This window comes from Bison bison, unplaced genomic scaffold (genome assembly GCF_000754665.1).
Source record: "Bison bison bison isolate TAMUID 2011002044 unplaced genomic scaffold, Bison_UMD1.0 scf7180017864518, whole genome shotgun sequence".
Taxonomy (NCBI): domain Eukaryota; kingdom Metazoa; phylum Chordata; class Mammalia; order Artiodactyla; family Bovidae; genus Bison; species Bison bison.
Window position 1 is genome coordinate 10938562 of NW_011495071.1, and position 19293 is coordinate 10957854.

Here is a 19293-nt window from a genome sequence, read left to right on the forward strand (position 1 = left end):
GCAGTGCTTAGACTCGGTAGTTGTGGCCCAAGGGCTTGGTTGCACTGCGGCATGTGGGATCCTAGTTCCCCGACCAGGGATCGAGCCCACATCCCCTGCCTTGCAAGGTGGATTCTTAAGCACTAGATCACCAGGGAAGTCCCTAAGTGATTTATAAAGCTGGTGTGGGGCAGTAGAGTAGATGTCACACGGGAGGGGCTTAAATACCTGAAGTGTGTAAACCAACAGCCTTGGCAAGCCCTGATTGTCTTTTCAGTGACTTCGGCTTCAAGATGAGTGAAGATTTGTCACTGGAGGTTTGTGTTCCGGATCCGGAGTTTTCTGGGAATTCATTCGCCCCTCCCGTGCCTTGTCCTGTGGGTTCTACTTACAGGAGAACCAGAGGGTAGGTCACAGTTGCCATGTCCGGGACATATCAGGTCTGCTTGGCTGGAGAGTGTAGGGGACCACCTGGGTTCCTTTCATACTCTCAATGACAGAATTCCACATTGGCATCTTTCAGGTAGCTTGCACAAAATTTAACATTGTGATGTTCGCAAACTCTTCTCCCTGCCCCACCCACCATGGGGAAACAGTGAAAGTCTGTAAGCTTCTCTGAAATTCCAGTTGCTTCTTAAGTCATAAACTTCAGTCAACGCATGTCTTCAGAGTGGCATGTTGAAGAGATATGGTTGACCTTGGAACAATACACATTTGAAATGCACAGGTCCACTTATAGGTGGATTTTAATCAATAAATATAGCACCCATATTTTCATTTTACAGATCTTAATTAACTAAGTGTGGGGAAACGTTTGTGGTTTATTAGAGATCACAATACATAGAATCAAAAGAACTAGGATTCTAGCCCCAATTCTCTTCAGACTGTTTGAGTTTCCTACCTTTGGGGGAGTTATTTATGAATTTCTTTGATTTTGAGGGAGAGAGAGCAGTTATGCAGATTTTTACCTGTTGGAGGGGTGTCAGTGCCCCTAACCTTCAAGTTGCTCAAGGGTCAACAGTGTATGTGAAACCCACCTAGGACCATGCTTCAGAATGTTGGGCTGCCTAATTGCTTTACAGACAGAAGCAGTTCAGAGTGAGTCAACCTCCTCCTCCGTGCTCTGTAGGAAAATGAATAGATAAGCTCTAATGTCCGTGTTCCTTCATGATTGTACTCTGATGTTTCTGACTTCTTGCTTTTGTGGGGGGGCGGTGACAGGTATCGGAAGATTTCTGGGGACACCTGCAGTGGAGGAGATGTCGAAATGCGCCTGGAAGGAGAGCTGGTGCCGTGCCCCTTGGCAGGTGAGAGACGTAGTTTCTTCCCTTTGTCTCGTCGGGACATTGTTGAAGTATTACTGTGATCTCACCGGGCTCTTCCAACTTAATGGAGAGAAAGAATGAACATTACAGGCCTCTCAGAGCTCCTGGCTGCTCCAAACCATGGTCTCTAAACGACATTTATTTATGGCCTTATGCTTTTATAGGAATGGAAGACATTGGAGGGAAAGCCCTTTTGTTTGTTGAAAGATGTTTATTTGGTATCTGTTGTATGTGAGGCGAGGAGGTGCTGAGGGATACCCACAGACCTTCTGTGTGCTTCTTAATCCATTTGTCATAGAAACAGACTCACGGCTTTCTGGGAAGTAGCTAAGTGGTCTGTCTTCATTTTTGTAATGATAACTGTGACTGATATTTTAATGGAATTTTACATATTTTAATTCACTTTTCCATGTGTTATCAATTTAATCTTTATAACTACCCAATGAAGCAGATATTGTTAGCTCCATTCTTTTTAATATGAAGAAGCATGTTTAGAGGAGAGTCAAACAGTTTATTTAAGGTCTCATATCTGGTCAGCAACAGAGCAAAAGTTCAGACTCTAAGCTCCATGCTCTTCCTTGGCAATCTCTCAAGCATCATGCCCATTCCTTGACCATGCATCCTTATGCAGGCTCGTTAGGGGAAACCTTTGGAGCAAGTGAATATGCTGTCAAGATATAGCGTGTCCCAAATGTTTCAAGCTGATATGGTAGTGATGGCTCATGTTGAGGTATTTGTAATATACTGGGAAGATCCCCTGGAGGAGGGCTTGGCAGGCCACTCCTGTATTCTTGCCCGGAGAATCCCATGGACAGAGGAACCTGGTGGGCTGCAGTTCATAGGGTTGCAAAGAGTAGCAACTTAGTATGCACGCACGTACACGTGAAATTATGATACCTTAATGAAGAGCTGATCTCTTAGTGCCTTTTCTTTCTTCGTTCTATTCTAGTCTTATTCATATAGGGCTTCTCTTCCCTCTGAGCCCCGCCTCCTGCTTGTGCCTTTTGGGAAAGGTGCCTGATTAGGGCAGACTCCCTCAGCAGAGGTGGCGTTCATGGAACAGCCATCAGCGCCACGTGAATCATGAGAGAACCACCTCATCCTGCGTGGGTGGGGGAGAGCAGCCCTCTCACTTGCTCAGTGCTTGCCAGCTCGCCCTGGTGTTTTTCATGCTAAGCTCATTAGTCCCTTAATTTAATCTTCCATCGTTACCCAAGTAATTAACATCCCTCACCGTGGAGACTTAAAAAGAACATGGCTTCAGCAGATTACCGCAAACGAGCAGATAATACTCAGATACTTCCCTCACGAGAGCTGTTATTGATGAGGGCCTAGGTGAGCAGGGTTTGAGTGATCACTCATAAGGGGCTGAAGCATGTACTTTGGTGATAGATATTTCTGAAGATGACACCAAGGGACAAAACAGTTTGTTTAGAGCTGTCTAAAATGGTAGGAAAGCTATTTTCTCCTCTGATAGGAGAGGATAGTATAGGGAATAAGTAAAAGCAATCTCATTTGTAGTGTAGCGTGTGCGTGTGCTAAGTCACTTCAGGGCTCCATGGACCATAGCCTGCCAGGCTCCTCTATCCATGGAATTCTCCAGGCAAGAATACTGGAGTGGATTGCCATGCCCTCCTCCAGGGGATCTTCCTGACCTGACCTAGAAGTCAAACCTGAGCCTCTTATGTCTCCTGCATTGGCAGGTAGGGTCTTTACCACTAGTGCCACCTAGGAAGCCCTTGTAGGATAGTGAGTGAAGTGAAGTTGCTCAGCCAAGTCGTGTCCGACTCTTTGCCACCCCGTGGACTTTAGCCTACTATGCTCCTCCATCCATGGGATTTCCCAGGCAAGAGTACTGCAATGGGTTGCCGTTTCCTTCTTCAGAATATCTTCCTGTCTCAGGCCGTATCAGCCTGAAGGCGCCCGATCTCGTCTGATCTCAGAATATCTTCCTGACCTAGGGATCAAACCCGAGTCTCCCACATTCTAGGCAGATGCTTTACCATCTGAGCCACCAGGGAAGGTTGTAGGGTAGGGTGGGCTACCTTCCAATTTTTTTTTTTCCCTCAAAGCTTGGAGCAAAGGCAGGAATGTACCACGAAAGGAAAAGATATTTCATAGGACTGACATGGAACCATAATGTGTTTGCAAAGATGAGATAATCTGGTCATCTGGAAGGATTTTTAAACGTGAAGAAATTTTTCTTCCTTCAAGATTAGGATAATGATACATTTCTAGGATGGGTTTATGTATGCCTGGGATTGACCGATTCTATTTCTTTTCTAACACACAACATGCTCTCTGTTCTCTACTCCCCATCGTAAGGCAGGTGTTTCTGGACTCAAAAGCCAGTGTCGGTTAGAAGAAAAAATCCCAAAGCAACAGAATGAGGTTTCTAAATGCTGGAGAGAGGTGGGGCGAAGGGCTTGCTGCTGTGAATGTGTCTCCACAACTCCACGTGGCACGGCCACAACGAGTCTGTGATTCCAGCACTGTTTACAAACTCAGCACTTTTCATCTGACTGCCTGGTCTCCCGGGAATTACAGTGGGATGGTTTTCTTGAAAACCGAAGGGAGTGATTCGTTATCATGGGGTAGCTCAGATCCTTTTGAAGTGAGACCAAAGGAAAACAGGGAAGATTTACCTTTGGTTAAAAAAAATTATAGGTAGATTTAAGTTTTTGAGTGCGTTATTTATATTGGAGCTTTATAAAGCAGAGGTGGCTGCTGCTGCTGCTGCTAAGTCGATTCAGTCGTGTCTGACTCTGTGCAAGGCCATCCCTGGGATTCTCCAGGCAAGAACGCTGGAGTGGGTTGCCATTTCCTTCTCCAATGCATAAAGTGAAAGTGAAGTCGCTCAGTCATGTCCGACTCTTAGCCACCCCATGGACTGCAGCCTACCAGGCTCCTCGGTCCATGGGGTTTTCCAGGCAAGAGTACTGGAGTGGGGTGCCATTGCCTTCTCTGAGAGGTGGCTAACATGTTGAAAGAATGGAATGAGAGAGAGGCAAAAACAAACAAACAAACACAAACCCGTCACCATGCAGGCTTGCAGCAGAGGGACCCAGATTTGTCACTTGCAGATGCAATATATTGTCACAGTGGACACCTCAGAAATGGATGCGGTTGTGTTGCTAATTTTCATTCTTTCGGGAAACTCCAGGTATTTTCCAAGCCGGTCCCTAAGAGGAAGAGAGAGACTGCCAAGAGCACCAGCTCTTCCTGTTCTTAGTTGTCTGACATTAAATCAGTCTCTCCAGCACTCTGAGCTTCTGTTTCTCTGTTTTGAGAGATTGGTGTCTATATTGCAAGAGACAGCCTTGGGTATTAACGCTTAGACTCTGGATCCAGACCACTGGAGTTCGGTTCTTGGTTCTGCCACTTAGCAGTTGTGTGGCCTTGCATGGGTTACTTAACCTCTGCTCTCAGCTTTCTCACTTATAAAATCGAGTTAATAGTTCTTCCATTATACAGTTGTTCTCTCTCTCTCTCAAACTCATTTAGTCGTCTCTGACTCTGCGACCCTGTGGACTGTAGCCCACTTGTCCTCTCTGTCCATGGAGTTCTCCTGGCGAGAATACTGGAATGCATAGTCACTCTTTTCTCCAGGGGATCTTCCCAACCCAGGGATCAAACCTGGGTTTCCTGCATTGGAGGCAAATCTTTCATATCTCAGCCACCAGGGAAGCCCATTATGTAGTTGTTACTGGGATCAAACAGTTCCTGATACATAGTATGTATGTTGTGTAAGTATTTAAGTAGAAGGAGAATCTTCATGATGATTGTGTTGTAATACATTCTGTAGGTGGCCAGGGAGTGAGTGAGTGAAGTCACTCAGTCGTGTCCGACTCTTTGCGATGCCATGGACTGTAGCCTACCAGGCTCCTCTGTCCATGGGATTTTCCAGGCTATAGTCCTGGAATAGATTGCCATTTCCTTCTCCAGGGGATCTTCCCAACGCAGGGATAGAACCCGGGTCTCCCACATTGTAGACAGACACTTTACCATCTGAGCCACCAGGGCCAGGAACATATATATTATTACTTTAAAAATAGAATAGGTTGATATGATTGCTCTGTATCATGAACAATATTGAATGGGTGAGCAAATAGATTAGAAAACTTAGCTATAAGTCTTCAGTGGAAAGTTCCCTAGTCAGTGAGATTACGGTGCCACATGATGCGGCCCGTCCTGTGATCAGGAGGAATGTGCTGAGTGGTATGACTATTTTCATATGTGACCAAAAATTTTAGGTTGAGCTCTGAAGCTGGATATTGGAGCATACCTACTATGGAGGGCAGGGCTGTGGAGGACACAGATTTGGGGAAAAAACAAAAAAAATGTAGCAGTAAAAAGCAGAGATTCATGAATGTCTGAGTAGCTTGGCCGAGGCAGAAATGTTATTGCTTTACCCTCCTTCTAAGTAACGATCCCTAAGTTCTCACTTGATTCATGCCTTGTGCCATCCATGGCTCTGAGGCTTCTGGGTGAGAAAGAGGTAGGTCGGACGTGCGAGGACCCCTTCAGCACCCCCAGGCCCACCCGCCCTCTTGTCTTGTGTGTCTGTGCAGAGGAGAACGAGTTCATCTTGTACGCTATGCGCAAGTCCATCCATCGCTATGACCTGGCCTCGGGGGCCACCGAGCAGCTGCCCCTCACCGGGCTGCGGTCAGCGGTGGCCCTGGACTTCGACTATGACCGAAACTGCTTGTACTGGTCCGACCTGGCCTTGGACGTCATCCAGGTGCGTCTTCCCTGGGTCTGCTTGTGGGGGCCCTGCCTTGTGACTGCTGAGTCCAGGTAAACCTATTTCAGAGTGTTCTAAGGAGATGGGTATTTGAGGTTTTTAAGTTTTATCTCATCTCAGGGCCAATGGATGACACTTTCCAGTTTTATGTTCTAGTATTTTCTTTCCCTGCCTACCAGAGGGAGCCCTCAAATCTGCATTCCTGCTTGTAAGTGAGGTCTCCCTTTTCCTGCTGGGAAGATTTTAGGGTTCAGTATGTAGCCCTCTTTGTCCCTATTATCATACCCACTGCCTCGTTCGTGTCCTTCTTTTCAAGCCCTGATATAGTAACTCTTGACTTCTCTGTAATTCACGTAATTATCCACTTCAGCTATTCCGAGCACAGTCAAGAACCAGAAAGTAAGCTGTAAAGATCGCTGGGCAGGCCAGATAATTGGCCATACTTGCAGACCCGTGCATTTTAAAGAGAGCTCTTTGATCTTTTTTCATTGCCTATTTAATCCTTTTATAAAAGCAATTCTAACAAGTTTTATCTGGACTTCCAACCCAATAGAAATTTTACAGGGCCTGGGTATTCGAGGAGGTGGGGACAGGGAGGTGGGGGAAGGGGCTGCTGCCCATGGCTGTCCAAGTGGTAGTACCTGATGACTTGGAGCCTCCGAGGGAGGAAGGACTATAAAAAGCAGACACAGGATCTTAGAAATAACAGCAATCTGGTTTCATTTATTTTAAAAGCAAGCAGACTCATGCATCTTGGTCATCTCTACCTCATTATTGTGATACAACGTAGCTCAGTGACCAGTGTTCACGACCATCATGCAGGCAGATATAAATGACTTGGTTCTGTTAAGTTATCCTGCTTTAAACAGGAAGCTGTAATCCATTTAAGAAATGCTTTTAGTGAAAAACGGCTTCATGCATGTGGAACACTGCCCTTGCCAGTCAAGCCAGTTGAATAAGCAGGTTCCCATCGGTGGAACTGATTTGGCTGGAGGTCATGTGCGCATTTCACAGTGTTTCTTCTTCTGTCTCTTTAGCGCCTCTGTTTAAACGGGAGTACGGGGCAGGAGGTGATCGTCAATTCTGGCCTGGAGACAGTAGAAGCCTTGGCTTTTGAACCCCTCAGCCAGTTACTTTACTGGGTGGATTCTGGCTTCAAAAAGATTGAGGTACGTGCCTTCTGTGCTGTCTGTGATTAAGCAAGCAGGGAGGCGCCTGGCTGGGAGCCAAATTTGACACAGCAGGGAAGCCAGTGTGTCCAGCTCCTCTGGAGATTCCCTGAGAATTGCAGAGAAAGGGGGTCCCGTGTGCAAACAGGATGCCTGCATCTGTCAAACAGAGATTTCATTAAGATACCTGAACACTTGTATTGGGGCTAGCAGCAGCACAGCATAGTAATCATAATGATAATGATACTGTTACAGCATTGCTATAATGCTGTAACATCCACACTCCAGTATTACGCTTTTAGTGTAATGTGATGTAGATAATATTGTGACTGCCATCCTCATTGTGGTTGTAATGTGGTTGCCATGCTCTCGTGGTCGTTCCCTGTTGGAACAACTTTGCGTGAATTCTCTGATTCACTTCTCACAGCTGCCCTGTAAGGTAGGTCCTCTCACCTCCTCACTTCACCTGTCTGCATCCGAGCTCTGCAGGACCGAGAGGGGTAAGAGATCATGGGCTCCTAGGCATGCTCAACTCCTGCATATTCCTGCTGGGGCCCTGGGGCACCGTCTCAATACCTCTTTACACTGACTTCTGGGGAGGCATGACTTGTGTAAGGCGCGGTAGAAACAGGGAGACCCAGAGAGACAGGACAGATCACCAGCAAAAGCCACAAACTTGAGAGATGGACCTGGGTTCAGTCTTTATCCCCCCCTTTTTTTAAATTAAAAAAAAGTATTTATTTTTATTTATTTGGCTGCACCAGATCTTAGTTGCAGCACTCAGGATCTTCTTTCGTTGTGGCCTGCGGCATATTTAGTTGAGGCATGTGAACTCTTTAGTTACAACGTGTGGGATCTAGTTCCCTGACCAGGGATCGAACCCCGGCCCCCTGCATTGGGAGTTTGGGATCTTAGCCACTGGACCAGAGAGAAGTCCCCTAGTCCTTATTCTGGTAGCTAAATGACTCAGGAGAGTATCTTATCCCCTCTAAGCTTCAGTGTCTTCATCCGTAAGATGAAGATTCCGTTGTGTAGTCAGTCGTTTGGCAGGTGCTGTGTCCCGGCCCACTGCGGGCCGGGTCTGGTTTTAGATCACGATGATACAGCAGGAGGCAAGACATGCAGGTCCCTGTGCTGAGAGATTAGGTTTTAGTGGAGGAAGCAAAATAACAAAGAAATAAGTCTATCTGTCCTGTTGGTGCCATGTGCTGCGGTGAACATCACACAGGGTATGTGATTGCGTGACGGGGGAGAGGAGGTGTCTTCGAGGTGACATCTGAGCTGAGCTGTGACCGAGCAAGGATCACTCGAGTGTTCCCCTCATGGGACGGTTGAGAGAAAGTGCCGGGGTCCAGCCCCGGCTGATCCAGGGTATTCGAAGCGGGGATGGCGTCGGCGAGGGTCAGGATACAATAGCTTCAATTAGATATTAATTAAAGATATAAAGAGTAATAGAATAAGGATAGCTCAGTAGGAAAATTCAGTGGAGAAAAGAGGCTGAGTAGCTTGGTTTACGTGGGAGACCAATAAAAACTTCAAGACAAGAAGTTTGCACCACTTACGTAGGCCACAGGCGTCCTTCCGTTCTCCCAAAGGAGAGGAGACACTGAGGCCTCCCCGGTCGGATCTTAGAAGCCCAGGCATAATTAGTAAGCATGGTGGGTTCCACGCTCCAGATGGAGACTCAGCCAGAGTGAGAGAGAGAGAGACATGGGGAGACCAGTATTTTGAGACACTGATCCCAATTCTTTATTTTCCAGAGTCTGTTTTTATACACTGAGATGTTATACAAAAGTCACGTGGGGACAGCAGTCCTGACTTTTATTAAAGTCAGGTGCTTCATACAAATGTATACAGAGGTCTTAGGGGTGTTACATCATCTTCTGGCCAGGGGGGGCCTGCTGACAATTTACGACCCTCTCCTTGTGACAACGGTCAGTCAACCAGGACACTTATTTCTCCAGGGGTGATTATTCTTAAAACAGACGCCACCCAAATAAAGTTACATTCCTATAGGGTGAGGGTGTAGTGGGTTTTAGTTAAGGAAAGAATTTACTTAGCCTAAGGTCTAACGTGATTAATATCAAAGGTTAATACTTATTTCTTCTATATACTCATTAACATGTGTAAGGGCAGGGGATGTGGAGACTTAGCAACAAACATTGGCTCAACAAATGAAAAACCCTTCACCAATACAATTTCTAATCAGCCCATTATACTTATACTAATAGTTGTCTAACTTTTCTAAGGAACCTGTTTTTAGAAGGTTTAAAGCATCTCGTGCCTCTCACGGTTGGGAGGCTGTGAGCGATCACATGTGGCCGGACAAGCCTGTCAGGCAGGCCAGAGAACCTTCAGAGGAGTTTGTGGGTTAAAACACTCTTGTCACACCCAGGAGTTTTTATTAACTGGAGCTCTAAGTCAACTTCTTCTCTGAAAGAGGTGGTGGGGGACAGCCCCCCGTAAAGTCAGAGGTGTAGGTGAGAGCACAAAGTAGTAAAGTAGGCAGGCTCTGGTTATGGGGGTAGAAGCTCGAGGAGTTCCAGGGGGACTCCTGAGGCTCGATCCTGCCTTTGCGTATGTCGAGCCTCCTTCCTCATGACCTTTGTCACTGGCAGAGTACCTCACTCTGGCCCCCAACAAGAAAGGGTGGAAGGGTGCATAGCACTGGTCACATTCTGAGCCGTGCGTCGGTGGTCTTGTCATTACTCTTCCTCTTTCTTTTTTTAATTGAGTGTGCTTAGCACTTTGCTAGAAGGATGCAGGTAAAGCTTGAGTGTCTATAGGCTCACAGTGTAAACTCAAATACTGTGTGTGCAATGGTGAAAGAAGAGTCAGTGATGAGAACTGTGGATGCCCATTGATCAAGGTGGATCAGAAAGGTTAGCAGAGGAGGGGTATTTTGAAGGAAGGATAGGATTTGATTAAAAAGCAGAGGACAGGTCTTGGGGGGATACATGGCAAGAGCAGACGGGAGTGGGTATATCAGGCTTGGGGATCCCTAAGAAGACCAGTCTCCCTGAGGTTGTAGGGGCTGACATGGAGGAGAGAGAATGTGGAGAGAAAAGAATCTGGGGACTCTCATTTGGGGAGGTGGTGACTTTGAGAATTTGTTTTATGGATAAAGCAGAGACATTGGTGGCTTTGGAGCTTGGAGTGGCAGAGGCGGGTGGAGTAAATAAACACGCAGCAAACACTTGCTTTGTGCAGGTAATCACACCCCCAGAACTGGGGGTGCAGGTGATGGTGGCTCCTCTGTCAGACCCTTTGAGAATTGCTGCCTGAACCCGAGGAGGGAGCAACTCAATCTGGCTGGAGAATGGGGCAGGTTTCCCAAATCAGTCTACAGGGGAATCCAGCCACCATAGAGGACCATAGGTGGGAACCAAGAAGGAAACTTTGCAGCGTGGGTCTCATCAGGAGCTCAGACCCCTCTAAGCCATTCCCTCTCCTTTATTTGTCAGGTGGGGCATCCAGATGGCGACTTCCGCCTCACTATTGTCAATTCCTCTGTGCTCGATCGACCCAGGGCTCTGGTCCTCGTACCTCAAGATGGGTAAGTGTGGTCCCAGAGAAGATCCACGTGGGTCCAGGGCTGCCACAGATAGAGTCTCTTGGTAATGCAAACTGCTGGCCAAAAACTTGTTTCTTATCATTGTGGTTGAAATAATCTAGGACCTGCAAGTCTTGGAGCCGTAGCTTAGTCATCCTGGGCTGCACACTCCATCCCCTTTCTGTTAGCAAGCATCTCAGTCTGTAGGCACCCAGATGTCTTGCAGCTGTGGGGTGTTTCCCTAACAGAAAATAGTGTTTAAAGTCTCTCTGGTCATAATCAGCCCTGCTTGAATATTGTAAGGAGCCTTTATCTTGAGTTTCACGTGTGATACAAATATTTAAACCATTCTTTCTTTTTCCTGCCCCCAGCTTGTGTTTTCTTACCAGCAATTTGCATGCAAACTGGAAAATGGGAAATGCAGAGGTGCTTCTCACTAATTTATTGCTAACTTAAGGAAACATACCTAAAAAGGGAAATTCTGGATTAGTCTTTCTAGCATTTGTGATTGAGAAATCAGTTTTTAAAAGAAAATTCTGAAAGTAACATATGCACTTGGTTAAAAATACTAAAAGAAAGTAGAAATTTATGAAATGAAAAATATTGGTTTCTTCTTTTCGCGTTCACATTTTCTAGGAGTAATCATGGTTGATATTTTCTTGTGTCTCATTCAGAGTTTATTTTTACCCATGTACTTGTGTACACCCTTTAACACACAGAGACACATATGCACACACATGCATCAAGGAGGATCATAGGATACTTACTATTCTGCATGCTTTAAAAATATTAATATGGTTGGAAGATTTTTTAATCTGAACGCATGTAGATCCTTAGACGTTTTATTGTTCTTTTCTATGTACCATAATGTAACAATTTACAGATTAATATTTTTGTGTGTATATACACACACACACACACACTTAAATAGATATATATGTATGTGTGCACATCTACCTATATATGTATATTTTTTGCTAGTGTGGACAGTGGGCTTCCCAGGTGACTCAATGGTGAAGAATCCACATGCAATTCAGGAGACCTGGGTTTGATCCCTGGGTTAAGAAGATTCCCTGGAGAAGGAAATGGCAGCCTACTCCAGTATTCTTGCCTGGGAAGTCCCATGGACAGAGAAGCCTGGTAGGCTACTGTCCATGGGGTCGTAGAGAGTCTGACACAATTTAATGGCTAAACAGCAACAAATGTGAACAATGCTGATGATGAACATGTTTGTACACTCTCTTTGCACAACTTGATTCTATCCATAGATCAATTCCAGTAAAAGAATTTCTGGGTCAGGTAGTTAACTGGCTTTAAGTAGTATAATTAGAGATTACAATAACAAGGCCAAACTAACTGGCTGAATGCTTGGCACTTTGGAGGAGTATTTGAGTGTCCATCTCCCCATTCTTTCCCCAATGGCTTAGTGGTAAACAGTCTGCCTGCAGTGTAGGAGATGCAGGTTCCATCTCTGGGTAGGGAAGATCCCCTGGAGGAGGGCGTGGCAATCCACTCCAGTATCCTGGCCTGGAGAATCCCATGGACAGAGGAGCCTGGTAGGCTGTGGTCCATGGGATCTCAAAGAGTTGGACATGACTGAAGCGACTGAGCACGCACACTCCCCATTCTGATGGGATGTGTGTTTTTCCCTGGTTTCGCCCAGGGTGATGTTCTGGACCGACTGGGGGGACCTGAGGCCTGGCATTTACCGGAGCAACATGGATGGTTCAGCTGCCTACCGCCTTGTATCAGAGGATGTGAAGTGGCCCAACGGCATCGCCGTGGACGAGCAGTGGATCTACTGGACGGATGCCTACCTGGACTGTATTGAGCGGATCACTTTCAGTGGCCAGCAGCGCTCCGTCATCCTGGACAACCTCCCGCACCCCTACGCTATTGCTGTCTTTAAGGTGGGACCTCACTTGTTCCCAGCATTGGGCAACCTGTCTACGTGGGCGAGGAGCAGACTGAGGCAAAGAGCCTGCTGTCTCTGGGTTTTTACTGAGATGCTTATCTAACTTGTAGAAAATCAGCTCATTTCTGAATTGGAGGCAGTTTCTTTTGGCACCTAGGGAGGGATTCCAGACCCAGCTGCCAGGGATCTAGGGTGCTCGTCATTCTCATTTCAAAAGGTTGAAGTTCAAGGTTGCATCTGATGAAAATTCCTGGCTTGCCTTTTGGTGTTGGTAGCCTCCATTGGGCTCCGAGTTCGCGTCTGTTGTGAGGTTTGCTCTCTTCATTTCCTGATGTCTTGAGATGAGCCCCACCCTGCCTCCTGGGGGCCTTGTCATTTGTGCTTCAACCCTGCAACATAAAGTAGTTCTTCAGATTTTGAACTCAAGGGTTGAGCTTGTGGTCAGACTCGAACACTCATCGGATAGCTTCTTTGGGGTGGTTCCTTCAGTGTGGATATTTGGTGAGGTTTGGATAAAAGCACTGATTCCTGCCTTTAACTGGCATCTTGCTCACACCAATCATTCATCCAGGGAATGTCAGGTGTCCACTCCACAGTGGAGTTCTTGTTCTTAATGCGGGTTCTGAGTGAAAGACAGAAGAGCTGACTAATGAGCGAATCTAATCTCATCTTTTTAGAATGAGATATACTGGGATGACTGGTCACAGCTAAGCATCTTCCGAGCTTCCAAATACAGCGGGTCCGACATGGCCATTCTGGCGAGCCGGCTCACGGGGCCCATGGACTTGAAGATTTTCTACCGGGGCAAGACAACTGGTAAGGCAGCATGCCCTCCTTCATCTCTGTCGCATTGATCTCTCGAAAGGGGCTGGGTGTGGGCAATCCCTGCTGAAGCAGGGTCTGGCAGCCTGTGTCTTTGTTGTCACGACAACATGCACATTATTTAATTTCTTCCTAATGACATCTTAATTTCTTTTCTAATGATACACAAACAGCTGGAAGACAGTGTGTCTTTGCCTGCCTGGAACGCTGGTGTTTGGTGGGTAATTACACCCTCCTCCTGCCTCTGGCCCCTGACTGCTGGGCGGTGTGGCTTCTCTCGAAGCTCAAGAGGCCCAGCGTGCACTGCATCCTTGTTTGGCACCTGGACAGGGAGCCATGCTGTGCTGGGTGCACAGCCAGTGCTGGTTCCTGACAGGAGTCCGGTCTTCTCTGGTCACTCAGATGACGGGTCAATCGCTCACTGAAACCTGCTTCCCTTGCACGGCAGAGTCTAGTTATAGGATGACTTATTTCTTGTCCTCACCGTGAAACTCTAAACCCCATGAGAAGGAGGTTTTGTCTTTTTTGCTCAGTAATCTTACCAGTGCCCAGCAGTCAGTCGCTGCTCACTTCACAGTTGCTGAAAGAAGAAGGGGTGGGGCAGGGGAAGCCTTGCCAGGGCCTGTAGAGAATGAGTGTCTGAAAGATGATGGGGTGAGGCTTCAAGACCTGCTGCCAGGCTCTGCCTGGCTGTCCTGGGCTCTGAGACTGTTCAGTAGGACACCTTCTTCCTTCTTCATTGCCCATTCCCTTTGTGGATCTCCCAGTCACACTATTAATTATGGAGGAGAGGGATCAGGACAAACCACCCCCACCACCCTCCCCTAGAAGAATAGTCCCCTTAAGAAGGACCTTCTTTATCTCAGCAGGACTCAGTAGCATCCTGGGTCTGCTGACGGCCCTTTATTGACAGACTGCTGGGCTTCCTGTTTTGAACTAGGACGTTGATGTTGTCTTGCGGTTTTTGGCTGGCCCCGTGCTAAGAGAAAATTGACTCTCGGGGAAGTAATACGGCTATAGATATCACCGCTGTGCTTTTGGGACTGGAGAGCGGAGCATGAGAAAGGGGAAACTTTATAGTTTTCAGAAAACTATAAAGAATCCTAGAGATGGAAGTTTGTATTATTGTTGTGCCTTCGCAGCTGACCTGTGAGGTGGGCAGGGCTGGTATTAGGATCGTGGTTTCTCGATTAGGGAACGGAATCTCACATATGAATAAGCTTTCCCAAAGGCCCCTCTCTTATTTAGGAGCTGAGTTTTTTGTTCCAGTTCTCCCATAAACCGAAGAAGTCACATTCTTTCCTAGAGGAGGTGCCTATTTTGAAATAAGAAGAAAGAGACAAAAAACAAAAAAAATACAAAAGAAATAAATGCGATAGGGAGAGAGGAATCCTGCTTTCCAGCTCTAGTGGTTGAAATCCCAGGGCTTTTGACGGAGGACACCCACCCCTACTGATCGGGCCCGCTGGCAACCCGAGGGAACAATCAACATTTCTCCAGGTTACCTCCCCGTCTGGAAGAGCAGGTCTGTGTTTTGACATGTGCTTGTGAGCACCTGTTGGCTGAGCACACAGCCTCAGCTCCTGCAACTCCATGTTCAGATGAACCAGAGAACCCTGGTTTCCCACCCACAGGCTTGGCTGGTCACTTCATCCTAGTTGCCATGCTGTGACCTGGAGGCTGCTCTGGTGAATTTAAATAAGTCATCAAGGGGAAATACCGGCCTGTCTCCTGCCTCCAGGGGCCCCCCTGCCCACAGATGCAAGGCCAGGGAAGCATGTCTGTCATGTCTCAGGCCTGTATGAGTTCAAGCATTTACAGTGGTCTCCGGCTGCCAGCACTGCCTGTCTGCAGTGGGTGCCTCTTGGCCTTGAACTTGTTTGCTCCATCCTGCCTGCTCTGTTGGACATTGAGAGTGTTGCAAGTTTATGATGGTATTGGCCATCCCCAGTGCCAAGCAAGCTTTATTACCTCTGTTGTCTGCTCCTGACACATCCAGGACTTTGTACAAGCCATGTGTAAGGTAATAACAGCAGTGATAAAGGACATTTACTCTTAAGGGATTTTGCTGTGTCATAAGCACCACACTGATTTCCTTAGTGGGCTTGTATAACCTCAGTTTGGAGAATGAAATGGCAACCCACTCCAGTATTCTTGCCTGGGAAATCCTTTGGATAGAGGAGCCTGGTGGGCTTCAGTCCATGGGGGTCACATCAGAGTTGTCATGATTTAACAGTTTCCCCCAAGTCCATGTGTATTATTAATAGTCCCATTTTACAGATGAGAACCTGGAAATGAGGTGCAGTCACATCTCTCCATCACACATTTAGTTAGTGGTGGGAATTTGAGCCATGGCCTAGTTGACTTCAGAGCTTGAACGTCCGGGAAGCCCCCAGGCTCTGTTCCACCTCTCCCCTGCTGTTGGATTAACAGTGCCCCAGTGAACGACAGTGATTTAGGAGTGTGGGTTTTAGTGGATTCTTGTTTAGGATGATTAGAATTTTGTTCACGTGCAGTGTTGTCAATTTAGAATATTTAGTTATAAACAGGCGCATTTTTTTCGGTCTTCATACCTGGTTGTTCTTACACAGTGTTCCTGGAATTTACTCTTCATAGAGAGTGTTCTTTTCTTTAAACAACTCTGTCAGCAGGGCTATAGTGTATTCAGTTGATGCTGCGATGGGTTAAACTGTTTTGGAGTTCTTGGACTGTTTCTTCAGAGCCTGCAGTAAACACACAGTTTTCAATATCTATCATGAGGGTAACTATTTGCCATACGAGGTGGATCTGATTTTGATATTGTCGAGTGTGTGGATGGTTAAGCCTGATAATAGCAGTGTTGGCTCCTCAGAGGGTTCTGGAGGAATTTTCCAAAGAGGAGATCTGTAAGTGTCCTGGATGTGCCCAGTGAAGGCCTCACGGGGCTAACGTTTGGTCTTCGGAATGGACGTCTTTGGAGACGGAGGCTGTCAGCTGCCCTGTCTTCACACGGCCCCCCCTGGCCCACACCAGACGACGGTGTCCTCGCCAGGGGTCTCTGGCTGTGTTCTGATGGAACTCTGCCACATCTTCCTTATGTTCTCCCAGGTTCTCTGTGACCAGGGCTCCCATTTTCTGTACTGTGGCATGTGTGTTTATTTTAAATATATATATATTTATTTCTTCATTCATTCCTTTGGCTGCCCCAGGTCTTCGTTGCAGCTCTCGGAGTCTTTAGTTGCAGCGTGTGGAATCTAGTTCTCTGACCAGGGGTCAAACCCAGGCCCCATACATTAGGAATGCAGAGTCTTAGCCACTGGCCCACCAGGGAAGTCCCTGTGCCACGGCTTTGGACCTACCCACACGTGCCTGCCCTGCCTACTCCTTTAGGGTCAGTGACTTGGTCGCATGGTTTGGGGTTTGTCCCTGGCCGTGCCTCTCAGATTACAGTTTCATTCATGCCTATGGGTGCCAGTCTCTAGAAATACTGCAGCTCCCTTTGGGTTCTGTACTTTCAGTTTTCTTCTTTGGGTGGAAACACTTACCCTGCATGTGAAAATGTCACTAATGCTATTTCACAGACAGAGTCCATGTGAAAATAACTCCTGTTGATGAGTATTTGTTAAATATTCTATTATTGTTCAATTTCTTGGAACGTCGGATGACATGGTGTCCTTTGAATACAAAGAACATGTTCCAGAACCCCAGATGGGGTTGTTTTTGTTATTGGCAGCTCGGCATTCCCTCCTGCAGCCCACGGCAGGTGCATTTGAGATAAAGGGACAGGCATCTGCCCACGGAACAGATGAGAGGGAGCTGGTTCCTGGCATTTCTACTCCCATCAGCAGGTTATTCACTGTGATGATCCAGCCTATTGGTTGATGGAGTCAGTTGCAGACCCCTTTGAATGTTTCATCAAACATGTATCCCCCGGTTGTGTGTATTTTATCCACTTGGTGATGCCTTGTGCTTTTGGATCCTTAGCATCAAAGGAACACTGTTGCTGTATCATGAGGAATTTTATTTTTTACACGTAGTTTATACCAGTTAAACACCAAGGAGATGCCGACACATTTGCAGCTTACGAGTATGTCCTCACTCGTCTCATTACCAGTTGTTATGAATGAACCCTGTTTCCCTACCTGCAGGCCAGGATGGCATCGGCTAAACTTTGGCTGGCTGGAAACAGATTACTTAGATTTGATTCAGGGCACAACTGAAGAATCTGTATCAGCTGAGTTTTACCCAAGCGTTTTACATTTATTTTCCCCAATTAAAATTTTATTTATTCATTTATTCATTTTTGGCTGTGCTGAGTCTTTGTTGGCCTTCCCAGGTGGTGCTAGTGGGAAGACACATGGCTGCCAGTGCAAGAGACAGAAGAGGCACGGGCTCAGTCCTTGAGTGGGGAAGATCCCTTGGAGGGGGAAATGGCAATCTACTCCAGTGTTCTTCTCTGGAGAATCCCATGGACAGAGGAGCCTGGCAGGCTGTGGTCCGTGGTATCACAAAGAGTCAGACACGATGGAAGCTACTTAGCACACATGGGTCTTTGTTGTTTCCTGGGCTTTTCTCTAGTTGTGGCGAGCGGGCTTCTCATCGAGGTGGCTTCTCTTGTTGCGGGGCGCGGGCTCTAGGCACGTGGGCTGCAGTAGTTGTGGCACATGGGCTTAGTTGCTCCACAGCATGTGAGATCTTCCTGGATCAGGGATCGAGCCCTGGTGGATTCTTAACTACTGAGCCACCAGGGAAGCCCCTATTTAGTTTTGATTATGAATAGTCACAGGCAAAAAGAAAAACACACATTTCTTAGTTTACATGACTTTCACATTGCTTGATCATTGTATCACATTTTCAGCTGTTGGGAAATGGTTTCCTCTGTTATGGCTCCTCTGTCTCCTTCCCAGAAGGATGCGGGGGATAGAAAACACCTCCGTCACTGTGCATCCACAAACGTTCTCTCTCGAGAGTGCAGTGAAGAATCGTATGGACTCTAGCTGGCATTCTTTTTGGGAAGCTGAACCACAGAAAAGATTGGAAATAGTGGACTAGATCAACATTAGCCCATTGCCCATGGGTTTATTGCCTAATGGGTATCTGGTCGGTTCCTCACTGAGCTCAGCGGCTGTGCTCTGATAGCACAAAGGAATTAAGGAAGCAGACTTGGATTTTTGTTTGGGGCCTGCAGGTACTTGGGTGTATGTTCATTCTAGTTAAGGGCTTTTGGGTCACAAGGCACAGAAAACCACTCCAGCTAAAAGTGCTATGGAAAGAATGCAGGGAGATGGGAAGGAACCCAAGAGAGGAGGCACAGGTGTGTTGATGGGGACTGGGGCCGGGCCTGGCCGAGCCCCACAACCCCCGCACCCCGGGTACCGGTGTCATCCTTTCTTCTCTTCCTAAGTCGGCTTCATCCTCCTGATGCTGCAGACTTACCTGCCCGCCTCTGACTGGCATAGGTTTTTGCCTTGCATCCCCTGAGACACCCCTGGGCAACGACCCTCCTCCCCCCTGCAGCTCCCCGCCTATCTTGTGGTGTCTCATCGTCCTCCATCCAGATTCCCAGTGGGCTTGGTTTCGGGGCCATCCGATCCAGCTGGGGCCCTGCTCACGCTCTCCACTGCACCTTTCTCTTCCTGAGCTGCTTATCGTGGGGTCCGTGAGTCTGTAAAAGGACGAGTCCCTGGGTCTCAGGCCTGCGTTTGGCGCACCCTGGTGTCTGCTAACCCGGCCGCTGCCACCTGTCTCCTCTCCAGGAAGCAATGCCTGTGCGTCCCGGCCTTGCAGCCTGCTGTGCCTGCCCA

The 19293-nt window shown here is 47.3% G+C and overlaps 1 protein-coding gene across 4 annotated transcripts in view; it reads left to right on the forward strand.

Moving 5' to 3' along the window:
- SORL1 (sortilin-related receptor, L(DLR class) A repeats containing) overlaps positions 1-19293 on the forward strand; it is a 171234-nt gene that overhangs the window by 90495 nt on the left and 61446 nt on the right. For all 4 annotated transcript variants that reach the window (XM_010830503.1, XM_010830500.1, XM_010830499.1 and 1 more), the window contains 8 exons: positions 257-385; positions 1201-1286; positions 5876-6048; positions 7089-7220; positions 10685-10776; positions 12437-12683; positions 13366-13504; positions 19246-19290. In XM_010830503.1, the coding sequence (XP_010828805.1) occupies positions 257-385; positions 1201-1286; positions 5876-6048; positions 7089-7220; positions 10685-10776; positions 12437-12683; positions 13366-13504; positions 19246-19290 (1043 nt within the window). The remainder of the gene's footprint in view (positions 1-256; positions 386-1200; positions 1287-5875; positions 6049-7088; positions 7221-10684; positions 10777-12436; positions 12684-13365; positions 13505-19245; positions 19291-19293) is intronic.